This window comes from Hirundo rustica, chromosome 8 (assembly GCF_015227805.2).
Source record: "Hirundo rustica isolate bHirRus1 chromosome 8, bHirRus1.pri.v3, whole genome shotgun sequence".
NCBI classification, from domain to species: Eukaryota; Metazoa; Chordata; class Aves; order Passeriformes; family Hirundinidae; genus Hirundo; species Hirundo rustica.
The window spans coordinates 10,442,271-10,461,692 of NC_053457.1; the positions used below are offsets into that span (position 1 = coordinate 10,442,271).

A 19,422-nucleotide genomic window follows, 5' to 3' on the forward strand; every position below is an offset into this window, starting at 1 on the left:
TTATATTTTTTTCTTTTTACAGATCAGCATAGTTACACTTCATAAAAGTCAACCATGAGCAAATGCAGAACAACAGACTAGGCTAAGCAAATCACTCCTTTGTAGCTGTTTATTTTAAGTGTTAGCTAGAGCCCACTTATTCTCACTTATCTCACTGGGTTTGGATTTGGATTAGGATCCCGCCTACTCAGAGAGCATTTTGACTCTATCTATAGAAGACTACACCATACTGAAAGTGTTTCTTCCTTTTGATGTGAGATATGGCAACAATAACACTTTGGTTCTAAAATATAACGAGACAGTAATATAAAACATAGTATAGTTACTAAAATCCCCAGTAACAAGTGATTATAAAGTTAAGCTAACAAGATTTAAATGGGGTTGTCGTAATGGCAGGCTTTGGCCTAATGAGTGTCCCAAATTCAAACCTGATTCCACTTACTGCAGGGCAAAAATAAAGAATTACTACCTAGAGTAAGTGGCTTGCTAGGTGTCTCACAGACAGCCCTGCCCTCTTGTCAGATACAGCCCTGGCATCTGAGGACAGACCTTGGCTATACTTGGAGATATATTTTTGAGTCACCCAAAAAAATAGACACCTCTGTCCCCCAGATAGAAGGGATAAAAGCCACTCATGCAACAGAACGAGGGATATCAGGTACTGTCAGAAACTTAAAGACTCGTAGAGTATATTCCCTTCTTATTTTTTGAATATTCATTAATACAAACTTCACTTCTCATCTGTATCTCTGGACCAAGTCTTTATTTCACAAATAAGAAAACCTGAGCTTGAGGAAAAGGAAGGGACCCCTCCTGGTCTCCTAACTTCCAGTAACCAACAGTCTCAGATTCTCTACTGTCACTGAGGTTTTAACAACTTTCTGCAATGAACAGCAGACCAGTAAGCAAGCTAAACTAGTAAGAAAGAAGTCATTCTCTAGCAGCTGACTATTAGTACAGCTCTACACCACTAAAGCCACCGTTTTTTCCGGTGGAAGGGGAAAGTGGGGGTGATTTTGTTGAGCTGCAGCAGCGAAGGGCAGAGCTCCAGGGCGGGCGGCGCAGCGCGGTTTGTTCACGCTTGAGCGCTGCCTCCAGAGAAGGATCTCCTGCTTTTCCTGCACCCAGTGGGAAAAGGTCCTGGGTTATGTAATGCATGAAATCATTACATCAAGTAAGGAACAGAAAGGTGGAATGCCGGTGGATCTCGGCTACTACATTTGGGATTTGGGGTTTGCTGGGGATTTTGTCCTCAGCTTACTTTCCATAACAACTAGTGAAACTGCATGTCATGTAGATTTAATTTAATATCCTCCTGATTTCCTTTATTTATGTTTTGATTATCCCAACCTCTATTTAGGCAGAGTTGAACTGAACTTCAGAAGAAATTCATTATGTTTGGACTCTAAATTCCTCTCAATGAAGAGTTCTCATGTAAAACATTCAGTCTAGTGCCTGTCTGAGGTCTGTCCTGCTTCTTGCTGTGATTCCTACAGAACTGCTGACTGGCCTACAGCTCCCAGTGAATATTTAGTTACACATGAGCTCCTCAGATTCTAATTCTACTGTGCAGCACAAAATCATAGAAATTTGTTGTTAAGTAGTATTTGTTGGGACAAAAAATCCAAGAGTCTATGCTGTCATACAGACTGCATTCATAAACAGGATTAAAAACGTGAAAAAAATATTAATAGGGTGTTACAATTTTAAGGGGTGGCTGAAAAATAATCTCTAATTAAATATTTCGAATATAATGTGTCTAATCAATTAGATATAATCTTACAGTATCGCCTTAAAAGCATTGTAAAAAAATAAGCTCCCTAATAAACCCATACTGCTTTTAAGCAGCCAAAATTCTCAGAGTGTGCAAATAAAACATCTCACAGGAATTACTAATCTTTTGATCACCTAACATACCTCATCCTCACTGTAGGACTCTACCCATCATCATCTCTTTTGTATGGAATTTTATTGCTGTGCCTGTCCAATACACTTTATTTTCTACAGGTAAATCACTGACCAGTCAAGTGTTCACTTAAAATCAGGGCGAAATGTATTTTAATTACGGTCAAATTTAAATAAATATGTGTTCATGGTTCCAAATTATGCACTGTAAACAAACCAGGACTGAGGAGCTCCGTAGCCCCTCAATCTGTGTTCAGTTCATATTTATAGAGCCACCTTACAGTAGCAAAGCTGTGGCTGGCTGCAAATCCCCTACATCTGCCAAGGTGACAGAGGACAGCTTTCCAAAAGCGTGCAAACACAAGGTGCAATCAAGCCTTGTAGTGTACCCAAATACTGAAATCCAGTAGGGGCAAGTGATCTTATCAGCCACCTATAAAATAACAACTACAGTACCAAACTCTTCTTCTCTTAAACATATCACACACTAGCATTTCAGCTTCACATATTCAGATTAAATCCAGCCATCTAAGAATGAAAACCTGAAAGAATTCCCTACTGCAGGCAGATCCTTCTCAAACCAATTTAAAATATTAAGTTACTATTCATGCTTTCCACTTATGACTAAGTAGGGCTCTGTAAAGAATGTGCTCCAGACATGAAAAGGTGTTAGGAGGTGAGGAGCGCTTCTTTCCCGCTGTGTGTTTGTTGGGAACAAGGCAGGGTAGCTCAGGCTGACAGGGGCATGGCAGAGGCTGTGTCCCCCCCGAGCAGGCCAGCCTGGGCACAGCCCCCGCTGGCACCTCTGCTGCCCACCCACCCCCTTCCTCCCTAAGGCAGGGTGGCAGCAGATGTTCACCCTCCCCAAAAATGAGACTCAGAGTATCCCATGAATCCTGCACCTTCTCTGCTGGTTTTATGATGATGGGCATCAAGGTCCTCACAGCTCAGAAGGTAACCAGTCAAGGAAAAGGTACGACCTAACAGAGGGAGCAGAAAGAGAGCCCATGTGCACTGTGAAAACAAGCACAGCCTCAGTCAGTAGCAGACTGCATCATTTTACCATCATTACCTTGAGATAATCAGTGAATTTAGAAGTGTGTGTATTATAAACTCAGAAACAGCATCAATGATTACTTTCACCTGTTAAAACAGTGTAACTGTTCAGTGTAATTTCCAACCTGTATTTTTCCAACTTTTTTTTACATGAAACTAATTACAACCAACTTTATTACACTGAGATACAGCTTATAAGTAAGCAGCTGACCCTGTGAAATGTGTGGTATGCTCTATTATAATAAGTAATAAAATAAGGATTGCAATCTAAAAGCAAAAGAAACGCAATCTGCTTAAGAAAAAAGTCATTGCTGCATGTATTTATGCATTACATTTAAGCTTTTTAGTTATTACAAAAAAATACAAAAAACCCCGAGGGGATTGAATTTTTACCACTATGACCATTATGCATCTGGGCCAGAATTCAGGCTAAAGACTAATGTGGTTTAGCTACTTATGAAATAATTATAAAAGTACCTCTACCCTTCAAAATCAGGAGCACTGACACTCATCAGAATAATCTCCTCAGTTAAGTTCCTGAACCCACTGCCCACTGAGCCCTGGCGGAGCAAAGCCTGGCAGGAAAATCACCGTACCAGTTCAGTGCAGCTTATCTCTGAGTTTCCAACAAAACCCCTGCTTCTCTTTTGTGAATTCACTCAGATTGAACAAGAAAATTAATTCTCTCTCCACACAACACTACTCTTAAAAACAAACAAACAAACAAACAAACAAAAACTAACAAAGCAACCCCTCTGGAAGACAATTACTGGATTGTTTTTAGCAAGTATTATACAATCAATTCCTAGACAAAGCTTCTGGGATAGCTGAGTATTACTCCAATGATAACCCACTCACCACTTGTAGTGTAATTGACCAGGGGAGAGGAAACAAAGGCTCCCCACATTTTTTTTAATATTTAATGGTATTACTCAGCCACTGAGAAGGGCAGTTAGCTACAGCTCTGAGGCACCCTGAGCACCCCGCTGGAAATGCTATTTTCCTATGCACTGAACAGGGAGAGAGAAGTAACCATTAGCCTTGCACAAGGCAGCACAGTTTTCCAGGCTAGCAACATTTTTTGGTGCAACTTTCTCGTTTTGTTCGAATCTTGATTACAGCACAGCAAATTCAGGCCGAACATTTCCAACCTTCCTTGTCAACCACTTGTCACTGCAGTGAAAGTAGACCACCAGCACCCTTCCAGGAGAATAACACACCTGATCTCAATCCCTGCCTTATGAGTTCTGACATCAGTGAGGATGCTCAGCTCTGGAAAAGAGGCTATTTGCTATTAATACTAATTTAATGGTTCGCTATTGCACAGTGCTATAGCCCCTCTATCTGGTAACAGCTAGCAATCAAGGCTCAGTTCCTGCTGAACTAGGATCTTAAACTTTTACAGGAATGATGCCGTGAAAAGAACAATGTAAAGTTTATTGCATAATTTCAGTTTCAGAAAAGAATTAGATCTTAAAATACATCTTGCCATCCCTAATGTTTTAGAAAGCATTTTCCATCTATAAGCTTCATTAAAAAGTCAATTTCGGCATGTATCTAGCTGAGAACATAATAAAGAGAAAAACTACAAAACCAGAGACATTCTCAAGAATAATGAAAAACAAAAATCGGGAAAAGAACTAGTTTAAAAGTGATGTGTAAAAAGATTCATGACCCACGTGTCTTGTCACAGTCCACAGCTAAGCAACTACAGTCCTACAGAACATAAAGATTTTACTACAGAATTCATTTCAGCAAAGGGTAAACAGGATAATGGTATATTTTTCAAGGCAGTGCTAAGATTACACACACACACACAAAAAGAAAATGCTGTAATGGAAACTAAGTTCTAAGCACATTTAAATATTGTTGGCAGCTTTAAAAAGGCTGATGTACATTTACTTACACAGGCACGTTTTCTAAGCATTCACACTGCAATCTCAGACAGACTAACACATTTAATCACACAGATGTTCACATAAATTGGCCCTGATTCTGCAGACCCATAGCTCTACAAACAGAAAATGCATCACTAGCACACCCTAAACTGGGCCTACAGTGTTTGCAAAACTTGGCCATACAGCAATCTCATTATAAAAAATGAAAGACTATAAACTACTTAATTCAGCACAACACCTACAGGGAATACTATTGGGGTGTTTTTATCTCGATGCTTTACTGTAACAGTCACAAAATGCCGCTGTGAAAGGTCTCCATTTTCATACAAGCTAAAATACTAATTTATTTTTCTACCAAGAGCACCTACCACGTTGCACTGCTAATGTGCATCCTTCCTGTGAGAGGAAAACAGAAGTGGCAGGTGGGGATGGGATACAACTGTAGCACCCTTAGAATTGCCAAGAGATGAATTCAAATTTTAAAGGACAAAGAAAAGACACAAACCCAAAAACCAACCAAACAAAAAGATGTTAAAATACGAAGAGAAAACTTCATAGATTTCTGGGTTGATTTTACACAGGCCGAAGCAGAATTCAGGCACTCCAAATCAAAGTTTCAGTTTATCTTTTTACCCAGTTATGTTTTTATTGGACAGTGAACCTTTTCCATTCCACCTGAACTTTCCCCAAATGTTAACTCCTGCAAAAATAAAAAAATAAAATCACTCTGAGGAAAAAACATAAATCAATTTGGACTTAAAAATGGGTCGCTCAACATGATATGAAGTGAATTATCTTTGAAGCTGAATAGTTTATCTCTTATAGTCAGCAGCCAACATACCCACACCAAAAAAAAAAAAAAAGAAAGAAAAAAAAAAAAAAAAAGGGGAAAAAAAAAAAAAAAAAAAAAAAAAAAAAAAAAAAAAGAAAAAGAAGGAATCAGGAATAATGTGTTATAAAAAAGACCTGAAAGTCATGGAATCTTAATCTTTCTATTTAAATGCAACATGAGAAATACAGCCTTGGAAATCCAAAATACTGGTCTTAGAGGACGGAAAAGACGGAATACTGGAAGAATGATTTCATCCATACTTTTTAAACATTACTAGAGTAATATTGAGTATATTGAAAAACAGACACAACCATTTAAACAGAGAGTAATAAGCATTCAGTTAATATATTTTTCTCTGCTACCTCCAAATTTCACCAGGAAGAGTTGATCCAATTAGACATTTCTTCCGTGAAAAGGACACAGAAATTTAGAAGCACAGTTGCTATTTTGATTTTCCTCGTGGCTGCTTTATTCAATTTTTTTCCTCTTGAAGGCATTCTACCAAGGGACCCCAGAAACCTGTGTGACAGAAAGTAGGAACACATTCAAAAGCACTTGCCCCCTTGTGTGCATTTACTTTCTCTGCTCTACTTGGAAGCCACCTGAACGTTCCTCCTGTGTCTCGTCCAGGTTTGAAACACCCTCTCTCCACCCTCATAGGGAACTCCTTTCCTCAATGAAGATGTACTTTACTTGAGATTAGCCATGAGGGGGAAGGTAAAAGTAAGAAAGCAGGTTTATGAGCTGTCCACCTTGGAAATTCAGTTGAGCCATGAGCCAACACGGCCCCAGTTTTGATCTGAAGCACGGCTGTCTCATTAAATGACACTTCCAACCTGTCACCATATTGAGCCAAGAACCGAGTCCCTTGGAGGAAGAGAACATCTCCGTAACACAAAGTATTTCATTGTTTCTCCTGTGTTTTGTCTACTCTTATAATGCAAAATAGTAACAAAAAAAGTACTTGTACTTAATAGTAACACGCCCCTTCCACACAGCAGAACCTGAAAGAGACTTCCAAATTAAAACAGATGCACTTCAACTTGGCACTCAGCCCCACCAGCTTCAATGAAACCTCTGGGTTTCTTTTCTGAACCATGATGACTGGACTAGCACCAGAACCAACGCAGCCAAAGACTGCTCCTGGGGTTACTACAGGCTTTGAGATCCTGATCCTCCCCAAAACCTGGCCCTGTGCAAATGCACAAACCCACGCTTGCATTTTGTGTGTGCACACACAAGTGCACAGCATTGCAAAGCTGTTCAAACACGAAGAAGCTCAAAAAGAAACCACCAGGCTCAGAGACACATAAGCCTCTGCTTTTAATGAATTTATTTATATATGCTTGTGACCAAGTCATCCCACATGATTTTACTTAGGCCCTTTTCCCTGTGCAGCTTGTTTCCAAAACAATCACAGGAGAAATCGACAAAACCAAACACTGGTAGTTTCAGGTACCTCCTGAAAACCTTAGGAGCTATGAAACTGAAAGTCAAGGCCAAATCCACAGCAATCCCTGTTTTTACTGGGCTTTGCATTCAAAGCAATGAGTCATATGACAAATGCACTGTGCAACACTAGACACAATACTGTAGAGACAGGTCTTTTGCTTTAATTTTTAATTTCCATTTTCTGTGGGTTTAGATAAACCACCAACATTACTTTAGCATAATCCTTTGCAATGAATCAATACTCTAATTTAATAATGGTATTCTGTTGTCAACATATAATATATCACATAATGTCCTTGGATAAATGCAAAAAAAAAAAAAAAAAAAAAAAGAAAAAAGAAAAAAAAAGAAAAGAAAAAAAAAAAGGCCAAATAAAAAGCAAGGCTTTGCTTTTATCAGTGACCACAGGTTAAATCAACGTAATGACAAAGTCTACAGCCCCCAAAAGAATTTCCTTTAGGATTAAAAATCAGCATGAAATAATTTCAGCCATATCCCTCCCAGTCATCATGCCAGTGCTGTGCAAACTCTTCATCAGATTCCAACAATCCCTTTAATGAAGGGAAGAGAGAAGAAATACATTTGAATAGAATCAATGCACATATCTGAGTGGGTCCTATTTGAATATTCCAGTTCTTTATGAATTCAGTGATAGCTGCTCTAGTCCCTCACTACAAAGAAGATTGAAAATGGAAAACGGAATCAAGTCCGGTGTCCTCCAACTTAATTGAAACAGATGAAGCAAGTCATAGCTGTAAAATATGAAAAATAAAATAAATTACAGTAACTTATACTTCACTGATGTGGCTGCACATCTCTGTTTGCTATTTTTACCTTGATGGCAGCCTTCCTTTCAACAGGTATCTAATATGGGAAACACAAAATCCAATCACGTCAGTGGTACTGACTGAAGGTACACAAATAGAAAATAAGTGAGAATGAAGAAGAAGCAAATGCTCCTAAAACCCCCAGTTGTTTGCCTTGGTGTTTTGTTTTTTTTTTTCAATTCAACAGCTTTTGAAGCATTTATAATTGGCAGATAACTGGCACATTAGTATCAGTTAATGCCAAAGGCACGTGCTCCTCAGTCACGTGTGCTTCCCTCGATTCAATGACAGCTCATGGCCATCGTGAGAAGCGTTTGCCATCCATGTCATCTGCTGGCAGAACACTTCAGAGCTCTGGGAAGAGTAGGTCTGGTTTTACTACGGTTTGGCACCTCCCACAACACCCTCCAGTTGGTGAAAACCCCGCAGTTCCATCTAAGTGTCATCCTTAATGTGAAAAAGATATTTGAGTCAGTGCAAAATAAAACAAAGAGCTTTTACCAAAATGTCAGTGCTGGTAGCAGAGCATCTGCCAGATGCTTGTTACTTGAACCCATGCTGTGCATTACAAACAGTCAGAAATATGACGAGGATAAATGACTGGACCTGAAAATCTTTAGCAGGAAATCAAAGCAGACTCAGACTTAAAAAAAAAAAAAAAAAAAAAAAAAAAGGTTGCAATTTGACTTCACAAGATATATTGATTAAGTGTTCTGTAACATCTCTTTTCCTGGTTACTATGCATTAGTTGAGCCCCACCTGCCTGACCTCAGTTCTCTGCATTAGCCTTCAGTCATATGAACACAAGAGAAACCACAGTGCTATTTCATAGCTGAATTCACACAGGAATTCTTTTAAGTATAGTATCTCAATTTGAGGATAATAACGTTACTGAAGAACCTAGAATACCATGAAAAATGCATATTGGAAAAATCAGGGCATGACTCTTTAGAAATGAAACCAATGGCTTGATAAAAATAAAACCCCACTAGCATGTTCCAGTCTGTTGGTTGATTTTTTTGATCTACAGGCTGTACTATCCTTCTAAAGCAGTGATTGACTTTTACACTGAGCACTGGACGAAGAGGCTTAGGCTGAAAAGGCATGGTCCATACGTGATCATGGAAAACACACGCAGGAACAAGATACAGAGAGAGATTTGATGAGTAAGTGGCTTTTGCTTAGTCAGAACCTGAAGGATCTTCATCAAGAACTTTCAAAACAGCTAACAGATAACTTGACTTTGAGTGAAACACAACCAAGAATTATTGTCATTATGCACACCCACAAAAAGGAGAGATTTCACAACATCTCCTCAGATGAATACACACACAGAGAAAAGGCTCTACCAACACTTATTCAGGTGGGCAGTCATCCGGCTTTCTGGAGAAATAACTCCTGATTTGCCTTCCATTTTCCCAAGTCCTGTTCTGAGCCTATTTTAACATGCTAGAACAATTAAATAAACTACAACACAAACCAGTACAAATAAAGACAGCTGCTTCTTTTCTTAAAAGCTGTGAAATGCTAAATAACCTCCGACTCCCGCCCACACATGTGCCTTGCCAAGCCAGAGGATGACACAAGGGCGTGCACTGTTTTGAAGGCTGGGGCATGAGATTCATCCTGTCAGATTTGTATTCACAAGGTACAACAGGATCCATGACTCTCATTTCAACAGCAGCTGGAACAACAGGCACTGAAGGAACATGCAGCTCAATCTAGGAAATTAGGGATAAATTTGTTTTTAAAAAAATTCCCTTTCTCACTGAGAGCTATTAGTGGCAGACACAGATACTTGATTTGAGGTCACACCATGTCAGCAGTTCACAGCACAAAGCCTGCGCTTCTCCTTTCTCTCCCCTCAGCGGATACCACAGCCTCAAAGAATTTTACATGTATCCTTAGAGATGCTTATATGTATCAGGAGAGTACAGCTGTAGGCTTTAAAAAATGTTCATATGCCCTACAAATTCAAATCCTTTTTTATGTAATCTATTTAATCTTCCATTAATGATAATCTCTGCTATCAATGTGCCCAAACAGGGTCAATTTCTGCTGGATTTGCACTTCTTGCATTTCCATCCTATAACTGAGCCGCAGTTAATGAAGGGAAACACCCTGCTGTAAAAGGTATTAGCAGCCTCCCTAAACCAAAAAATAGTTAGGAAGCTCTGCAACTGCCAGGAACGTTTCAAGATTGTGGTTTTTCTTCTTCCTTTGTGTGTCTTGCATGGAGGAGAGTCCTGCCAGCTGAACATTATTTATTAATCAGGATATTCCTGCCTTCTATACCTTGTAAGGAGGCAGCCTAGAGGGGCGGAAATTGCTGTGGATTTCTCCTACATATCCAACGAGACAGCAAGGGGAGAAAGGAAGAGATTGCAAGGGAGCATTCAGACCCTGACAGATCCCACTTGGCAAGCCCAGACAGACACAGGCACACAGATCACAGCAGTCTGAAGAACCGTGAAGCATATCTGGTTCACACAAGGACTGAAAATAGACACATGGGCTGAGAACCTGGCTTCATTTGCTGTTTTGTTTTTAAGAGGTGCCCTATACAGCTCTCTATACACCTGAGTGAAACAGGTTGCATTGTGCTCCACAAAAGATTTTCCTTCTGGTAACTTCCAGCTACCTTAGGTTGTACCTACAGAACGTACAGGCTTGCACACACCTGTAAGGGCTGCTTCTCCCTCAATTACTGTGGTAGACACAGGCAAAACGAGTTATTGCCTCGTTAGCTCTTCTGATTCAGTGATAGTTTCATTCGTAATCATTCCCAGCCATCCGCCACCTGCACACCCACCCACCCATACAGATCCAATTTGCTGTTCTTCTCCCAATTTTGTCAATTCACAAGACCAGCTTGCACTGCCTATCCTCTCGGCCAGCGCTTATCAACAAATAGATTGAACAGACAAAAGAAAGTTCATACTTTAAAGTTCATGCTTTCCAACAAAACCCTCCAGCAGAATACCCCTACGTTAACACACAAAAGGGGAGCCCTGGGCTCTAAAAGGGATTCAATTGAACTGACGTTCCCAGCAGCAGCAACTAAGTGTTAATGGAGGACACCCGGCTTTTCACTTCCTCTGCTGCATCCAAGGAAGCGCAGAACTCTACTATAATACAGTATAATTGAGCATTTCACTAAATAGCATCGCACAGCAGCTCTTCTGGCAAGGATTGCATTTGTCCTAAGTAACCTTTATGAGAAGCTGAAAGTTAATGCACCCAGACCATACGAATTTTCAGCTTTAGCCCGAATCCTCAGGTTTATGCTTGGGAGGGTGGGAAGAATCAGTCACCAAGCATCAATCGGAGAACGAGCCCCCTCCTCTGCTTAAAAAAAAATAGTCAGTTACGGGAACACGGTGCCGTGGCTACACACGGGAACCATCAAAGCGCTGGGATGGGTCTGGATATCCGCGGGGTGCCTCCGGGCTCCTTCCTGGCAGAGCTGGGCACAGCTCCTTCAGCAGCCGGGCACTGGGACGGAGAGAGTACCCCGTTTCAAGGGAGAGGAGCGTACGGGCAGGCAAACTCTGTCACCAGCAGAGATGCACATGCACGGTCCAGCCCGCACCTGCTGAAGACCACTCTCCACACTGCCCCTTCTGGGGGGGGTCATCACCGGTCCCTCTCGCTCAGACACCTCCCAGCATCTCCTAAAGTACCCTTCGCAGACCAGCCTGGAAGGGGAAAGGAGGGAGGGGGTCTGCAGCCTTCCTAAAACCACAATGAAAAGCCTCAAATGGCTGCTCCTGCCTCAACATCCATCGCACAAGCAGGGAACTTGCCGGGGGTAAAAAGGGGGCGCAAGCAGGGAAGGGAGAGAGAAGCGCAAACTTCGGAGCCCTCCGGCCCTCCCGCACGGCGGCAACCGCCCGGGAACGACGCACGGCCCCGGCCCGACCCCGCCGGCTCCGGACGGGGCGAGGCGCGCACCGGGCGGCCCGAGGGCGCGGGGCGGCCGGCGACACTTACGGGTTTTGGGGGTCGTGCTGGCCTCCGGCGTGGTGGTGGTGGACTCCTGGAAGGGAGACAAGGTCCAGGACGGCGCCGAGTCGTGGACGTAGATCTTGTAGGAGGAGGTAGCGTGTGCCGCAGTGGGCCAGGCGGGCAGCGGCGGGGTGCTGGGGGCGGCGGGCGGCGGCCGGGCGGCGCGGCCGGCGGTGCCGGGGGGGGCCGCTGGCGGGCGGTGCCGTGTGCGGTGACACGGGGTGCCTGGCCGCGGTGGGCCGCGGGCCGCCCCGCGCGGGGCCGCGGGTGCCGGGGGGCCGCGGGGGAGCCCGGCTCATGGTGGTGAGGCGGGGGCTGACGCGGCTGGGCGGCCGCGGCGTGGCGGCGGCGGTGGTCTCCGCGCCGCGGGGGGGGGCGGTGGGCTTGGAGAGGAAGAAGGGGTCCTGCCCCACGCCCTTGGCGTCCATCAGCTCGGTGGGGACGTACTCCTTGACGGAGCCCACCACGATCCACTTGAGCAGCATGAGGCTGAGCCCCAGACCGATGAAGCCGATGAAGAGGGGTACCACGCACAGCCACGTCTGCTGCCGGTTCCAGACGATGCAGTCGCTGCAGCGCAGCTCCCGCGGCGGCCCCCCGGCCCCATCCCCGCCCGGGCCCCCCGCCGCGGCCGCCGCCTCCGCCGCCCCGGGCGCCGCGGCGCCGGCAGCCCCCTCGCTCATCCTAGGGGCCGTCCGCAGCGCCGCCGCGGCCCCGGGGCATCAGCGCGCCGCGGCTGCCGGCGGCATGCGGAGGGGAGAGCGGAGGGGAGCGCGGCGCGGTGCGGAGCGGGCGGCGGGAGCGCCCCGCTCAGTCACGCCGCCGGCACGGCATGCCCCGCGCCGCGCCGCGCCGCCCCGCGCAGCCTCCCGCGGCCGCGGAGTCAGCGGGACGGCCGCGCCATCCGCCGGGCGCCGCTCGCTGCAGCCTCGTCGCTCTTCTTCTTGTCCCTCCGCTATAAGGTTTTTCCTTTCTTTTCCTTTTTCTTTCCTTTTTTTTTTTTTTTTTTTTTTTTTCCCCTCCGGGTAATAAGTCGCAGAGATCAGCCTCCTCGGTTTATTTATTTTTTATCCCAAGCGTGCGGCTCCGGCGACGGGCAGGTACATTCCTTCACATTCACGCTCCTTCTCGCCTTTCCTCTCCCCTCGGGGCTTGGGGGATCCTTTCTTTCCGTCTTTCTTTCCTTCCTTCCCTCCCCCGCCCGCTCGGCTCCTGCCTATGCCCGGCCGCGGCGCAGCAGCATCCCTCGGCGGCTCCGCGGGGAGGCGGCGGCGCGGCGCACCCGCCACTCCGCGGCCCCGCGGCCAACCCGCGGCCGGCGCCGGGCCAGGGAGGCCGATCCGCGGGCGGGGCCCGGGCCAGGAGGCTCCGCGCAGCTCCTCCGCGCCCGCGCTAAGTCCGGCCCGGCATCGAAACTCCGGCGAGGATTCCCGGGGGAAAAAAAAAAAAAAAAAATTAAAAAAGAGGAAAAAAATTAAATAATCCACACACACGCAAAAATAATAATAAAAAAAATTAAGATGAAGCCCTGGAGGGGAGCGTCAACGACCCAGTCGGCAAAAAAATATACGGATCCGGCAAGTAGATGGGCACGCAAAGGCAGCTCCTGCCAAGCTTGCAGCTTCGGCTCGATTGTGTATTCCTCTGGCAGCGCCGCGGAGGCAGGCGAGCGCGCACCGAGCAAGGCGCCTCCCACCAAAGCCTAATGGTGGTTTCTTAATGCGCACAAGATAAATAAATCATCCAGGCAAACCCCTCGGGAGGGGGGATGCTACGGCAAACGGAACCTAGGAAAGAGAGGGAAGGAAGGGAAAAGGAAAGGAAAGAGAGGGAAAAGAGAAAGGGGCGGGGGTGCGGGGTGGGGGCGAAGCTCCCGAACCCATCCTGTGGTAGCGGTCCAATAGGCGGGTGCTCCCTGTCAGGAAAGACCTGTGTGCAGGGAGCGGCGAGGGGCTGCGGGTGCGCCGGGCTGGAGACAGCTCCGCGAGGGAGCCCGACCACAGCCAGGGCTCAGGACGGGGCTGCTCCCACCTTGGTGCTATCCGATAGGTATCAGATGGAAGCGTCTTGTTTCTAATGGGATTCGCTAAAGGAAAAACAAACAAACCCACCAAAACAACCCACCACGCACCTGCAACAAAAGGACAGCAGCTGGGGAGAAACTGAGGGCACAGCCGCATACTGAGGTCGCCAGACAAGTTTTTGGCAGCTTAACTGCTCTGGCTGATTTGGTCTACACCAAAGTTGAATTCCCAAGTTCAACGTAGTCAGCAATGGGTGCTTTCCTTTCACTTACTGGACAAACATTTCACCAGCTAGGGTGGTCACTGAAGGGTTAACAGCAGTTTGCCAAATGTGGCTTACTCTCCATTTAAATTTTTTTAGAAAATGCTCTATAGAATTATACATGTACAGATGTTTTTAACCCTTTCTTGTGACCTGTTACCTTATTGATGTCCTTTTCTGGTATTGATGCATAGGTATCATTTCCTTAGTCATGTATTTAAGGGTATTGATATTTCTACATGACAAGTGAGCAGAAAAGCTGGAAACAATCTGTAAAATGCATTTGTTCTGTGTAAAAAGAGACAAAGAGAGAAAATTAAGTATTGCAACTGAAACATATCTGCTTGCTTTTTCTCCAGAATGAATGTTAATACCATTTAAATTATCAATATTATATTAACTAGATATCTAGATTATTGTCACTTCAAGAACTCCCTCTGGAGTTTGGCAGCTCCTCTAAGATAGTTCTGTGCTAACAGCCATCAGGGAGATCTGTGGAAGTGGCTCATCGGGTAAGTTACTATTTAAACACTTTAAAAAATTCCCTCACTTTGGCACTGGAAAACATGAATTTAGGGGTTTTTACTCCTTTAGTGAAGAGGAAAAGAGGATTAGGAGAAAGCACTTAGAAAGAACCACAAATGGATGCCAAATAAAGCAAACAAATGGGAAAGATAGGAAAGTCTTGCAAATGGAGGGAATCTTTTTCAGTGATTTTCAGGTGCTTTCAGTTGTGAGTGCCTGTCCTACAAAGTTCTCGCCTTCCTTATAAGCTTGGAATACTTTTGTCCTGCTCGCTGATTTGTGTTGCCTGTACAAATGTCCTTTAGCTCCTGCCTCTTCCGTAACCATATTGCAGCTCACTAAGCCCAGGATGAATCACTCTGTCTTCATCCTCAAATAATTAGTACGTGCTTCTTAGAAGAACAAAAATGTTTTACAACACTTACAAGACAGAGAGCTTTTATTTTTCTCATGACCATGTCCTGGACTCTTTCAGAGTTTTTCGTAAGTCTCAACTGCACTTCTTCTCCCACTAAGATTTTCAAGCTATCAGCTCCTAAATTTTGCAATGGTTCTAATGGAAGACATCAGGATGTGATACCATTAAGATCACTCAAGTGTAGCCATTTCATCGTTTAATATTGGAAGACTTCCTGTATTATTAGGAAAGATTTTCAGGCTTCTTTTCTTACAATTTCCCATTCTTATTGAGGGTTGAGGAACTGTTCTTGCAATTGGTTATGGAATGCTTTCAATGTGCTTTACTTAAGTGAATTACTTAAAAACAGGCATTACCCTGATATATTAATTAAGATCTTACCAATGACTATTTTCTCTTGAAGAAAATTCTCTGGCCTAAAAATATGAAATGGATCTTGATAAAAGAAGCTTCCCTTAACCTCATAGTAAATGCAAATGTATTTCAAGTAGGTTATCCTACAGTTAACAAAAAAAAGTCATTCATCTAGACAGACACCTTAATGAAGGGAATACACAGAGATGTCTTCCTGTAATAACTTAGTCATGAGTTAAAATGTTATAATGTATACAAAACCACAGCCTCCGGATGCTTTTAGATTATTTCTCTGTCCTTAAAAATTAATATTCAAATCATAATCGGTTTCTCAAATCAGCCCACTCTTGTAAAACTGAATCTGTTCCATGCATTAATTCTAATTTACGTAGGTATTTGGTAGCTCTCACTTGCATTTCTTCCTACTCATTTTGTATCAGAGCCCAGCTCCTTTACTTTTTCTGGAAATATGTTTATCGTGATCAGAAAACAATATGTAATTCATTTTTCTTGACTTTTCATCATAATATGCAAAGAAATCTATAGTATCTCCTCGAGGACATCGGTGACTGGAGTAGATTAAAATTACTTATCTATGATGGAGTCAGAGGTGTTATTTTCTTAAGGACTGGTGTGATGCAGCATGTAACAGGTATGCCATTTTTGCATGTGTGCTTTGTTTGTCACAGGGGGTCCCACTCTGGCTGTCAGTAGGTATGGCCCAGCTAATGGTTGTGCTACCAGGGTGCTGTTCCTGCTTGGCTTCACGCATGCCTACAGCCATTATTTCAAATAATGAAATGTCCTGGATGAGTTAAGGGAGTTAACATTATTGTTTAACTGTTATCATGGAATCAGGTCTAGAAACCTCAGGGTAAGTATCCTCAGAAGAGCCAACAAAAGAAGTGGAAATTCAAATTTAGAAAATCAGAGCCGTGAAATGGAGCTACATCCATTTCAGCGTGTAAACAATATGCATGTGGGATGCCTGTATCCCAATCCTACATACACACAGGGTTAAAGGCCTTTGTTTCTTCTCCAGCTTTACAAAACACTGAAGACATTCCTTGTTATCTCATGTAAATGTCACCTAAAGTTTTGAATGACAAAACCTCCACAGTTACTTTGCTTTATGGTGTAATCAGCCCCCGAGAGCATAACCAGTCTTGAATTTGTGAGTTGCTCCAGCACCACCTCACCTCCTGTGTTCTGGTACTTCAGTAGGAAGCTGTGGCAAACAAAACAGAATTTCCCAAAGGATGCCTGAATTGGGGCTGGTTATATAAATAGGTGTTACGCTGCTTCCCAAACTAGGGCATTTGAATATTCTTAATTCTTCCTCTTAGCTTTCATCCCCAGCTCAGCCACATCATACAGATCCCTAGTGGTCAGCTCACAGGTGGGGAAAACCTTGCTTTTGTGTGAGGTTAGCATGTCACTGTATTCCCTCTTCCAGGTGAAGTGCACAGCCAGCGTTCCAGTGATGCCATTGACCAATGCTCGGGACCAGAGTGCTCCTGCCCTGCCGATTGCTGAAACAGCCATTGCCCAAGACACACCAGGCTTTACAACAGGCTTTACTCAGCCATCACCTCGTCAGGGCCCTTGGGCTAAGGACCTGTTTGTAATGTGATTCCTAAAGTATTCCCTAGAATTCTTACACAGGGTGTTGGGAGTTGCAACAAGTGAGAAATGCACGGCAGAGTTCCACAGCGCAGCAGCCATTTGAGATGGGAGCTGGCTGCTCCTGTGCATTATGTCACATTATGCCTCAGACAGGTGTGAGATGAGCGACATGTAGTTTTGTTTTAAGGAATCTGCTCTCCCTCACTGCAATCTAAACTCTGAATAACAACCCCATGGCTAAATTAATTCGATAAAATAGACCTATCTTGTCACACGGTGCAAGTGTGCTGGTTCCTCCTCAACAACCATCAGCTGTAGGTTACTCAAGTCATGTGTAGCCAATTTGCAAATGCCAAGGCTGCCACTAAATATTTAGAATTACACTTGAATGTGCACCAATGAATATATAAAATTCAGATATTTATCTTGGTGTGGTTCGTAATGATGAAATGAAACATGACATGATATTAATGAAAAATCTGATACCCCAAATCCTACAAAACTTGTTTCAGTCAGGAAATATTAGTAAACTGAATACTTTCGTTGGAGGAATTTATTGCTGTATAACTGAAATTTAAATGCCTGACTAATTTTTTATCAAACCAAATTTTCAGTATTCTCTACCTTTAACTGACCGTAAATACTAAGGATTTCAGTGGGATAAATTCTGTTTGGCAAGTACTTTTTACATTCTGATTTTAGTTGTATTGTAGCAGTCTCCTAAGAAGACAAGTAATAATGATTTCAGACTGAGAAATATAGTGACTAGTCTTAACAATGCCCTTGTGACATACTGAAGGCCACTGCAGCATGAGAGAAATGAATATATTACTCTTCAAGCCTTTGTAACCCCTGAGATTTTTATCAGGAACATCAATTTAGGATGCCAGAGAAAGAAATAATTGAAAGCAAACATGAAAATGCCATCAAAAGAGCTTGTTCCAAAGCGTGATGGAGTCAGCAGAAGCCTCTCAGTATACTGCACTTTATCTTGGACTAAGCCCTAACTCAGAATTCACATCTTTCCAAGATCTATGACAAAATGGTGACAACAGCAAGTGGGAAAGCCTATGAAGCAGTCATTAGTACACAAGAGAGTTAAAATAATTTACTATTATGACTTATTTCCAGACATTTTCTGAAAATCTACACTTTTTCCATCCCAGTAAGGACACTTGAACCCACTTACGAATAAAAGTGAATGTATATATTCACATATTTCAGACTTTGTGATCTTTTCTTTTTCAATTCAACATTGTTTGCTGTCCCATATAGCTTCTACCCAGGGCAGAGAACACTGCTGCTACGTGTTGTTTGCTGAATATTTTGGATGTCAGATTCCGACAGCTTTAGGAGGTTCAGCAGTTTTGCAGGAACCTCTTCAAAGCTGCCCTGAATGTCCAGAAAAGCAACAGGCAGAAAAAGCTAAGGGGAGCAATCTCCTTATGCTTCCACAAAAAACAAAGGGAGTTCATTCTGTCAAACTTAATGGAAATAATTTTGTGGCATCCATCCTTACAGTTATATTTGGATGACCCTTTGAAGTAGAAAAAGCCCACAGGAACTCATAATTCTCATAGCTTAATCAGGAAGAAAAGCTGGATCTTTCATCTTTAAAGCTTTGAGACATCCATTAAATCAGTCAAATTTTCCAAGCACTTCAACTCTTCATGGATTTCAACTATGAAGGAAAAACATGGGTTTTTTTTCCTTCAACAGAGGAGTCAGAATAAACTTTTTCCCTAGTGCCCCTGCCTAACTCTGAGGAACTTTTCTGTAACTAGCTACACCAGCATCAAGAGTTATGGAAAATAAATCAGATGAGAATCCTGGGTTTATCACTGTTTTGCACTGATGAATGTATTTTTGTATGACTTATGCATGCATGTGTAAGCCTATGGCACCTGATAAGATGCCCCGAGAGCCCTGAAGAAATTGGCTGATGTGGTTGCCAAGCCATTCCTGATGATGTTTGAAAAATCACAGCAGTCAGGTAAAACTCCTTTATGGAAAAAATGGAAACATTGCACCCATTTTTCAAAATGGATGTAAAGGAGGACTCTGGGAACTACTGCCCTGCCTCATCTCCGTGCCTGAGAAAAGGATGAAATAGATCCTCCTGGAAGTTATGCTAAGGCACATGGACAGGGAAGTGATGCAGGACAGCTTCACCAAGAGCACAACTGCCCTGAAGATGAGGGATGGACCATGTCTCCTGTGAGGAAAGGCTGAGAG

General features: G+C 43.5%; 1 protein-coding gene and 1 long non-coding RNA gene across 2 annotated transcripts in view; both read right to left on the minus strand.

The window, feature by feature from the left end:
• The window catches only part of NRG3 (neuregulin 3), a 343,313-nt gene extending 330,652 nt beyond the window's left edge, over positions 1-12,661 (minus strand). Inside the window, 2 exon segments of the mRNA XM_058421560.1 lie at positions 11,964-12,162; positions 12,164-12,661. Coding sequence (XP_058277543.1) covers positions 11,964-12,162; positions 12,164-12,661 — 697 coding nt within the window.
• A 1,768-nt stretch (positions 12,662-14,429) lies between these two features.
• The window catches only part of LOC131378595 (uncharacterized), a 183,908-nt gene continuing 178,915 nt past the window's right edge, over positions 14,430-19,422 (minus strand). The window contains exon 4 of the long non-coding RNA XR_009208080.1: positions 14,430-14,552. This is a non-coding gene — a long non-coding RNA (uncharacterized LOC131378595). The remainder of the gene's footprint in view (positions 14,553-19,422) is intronic.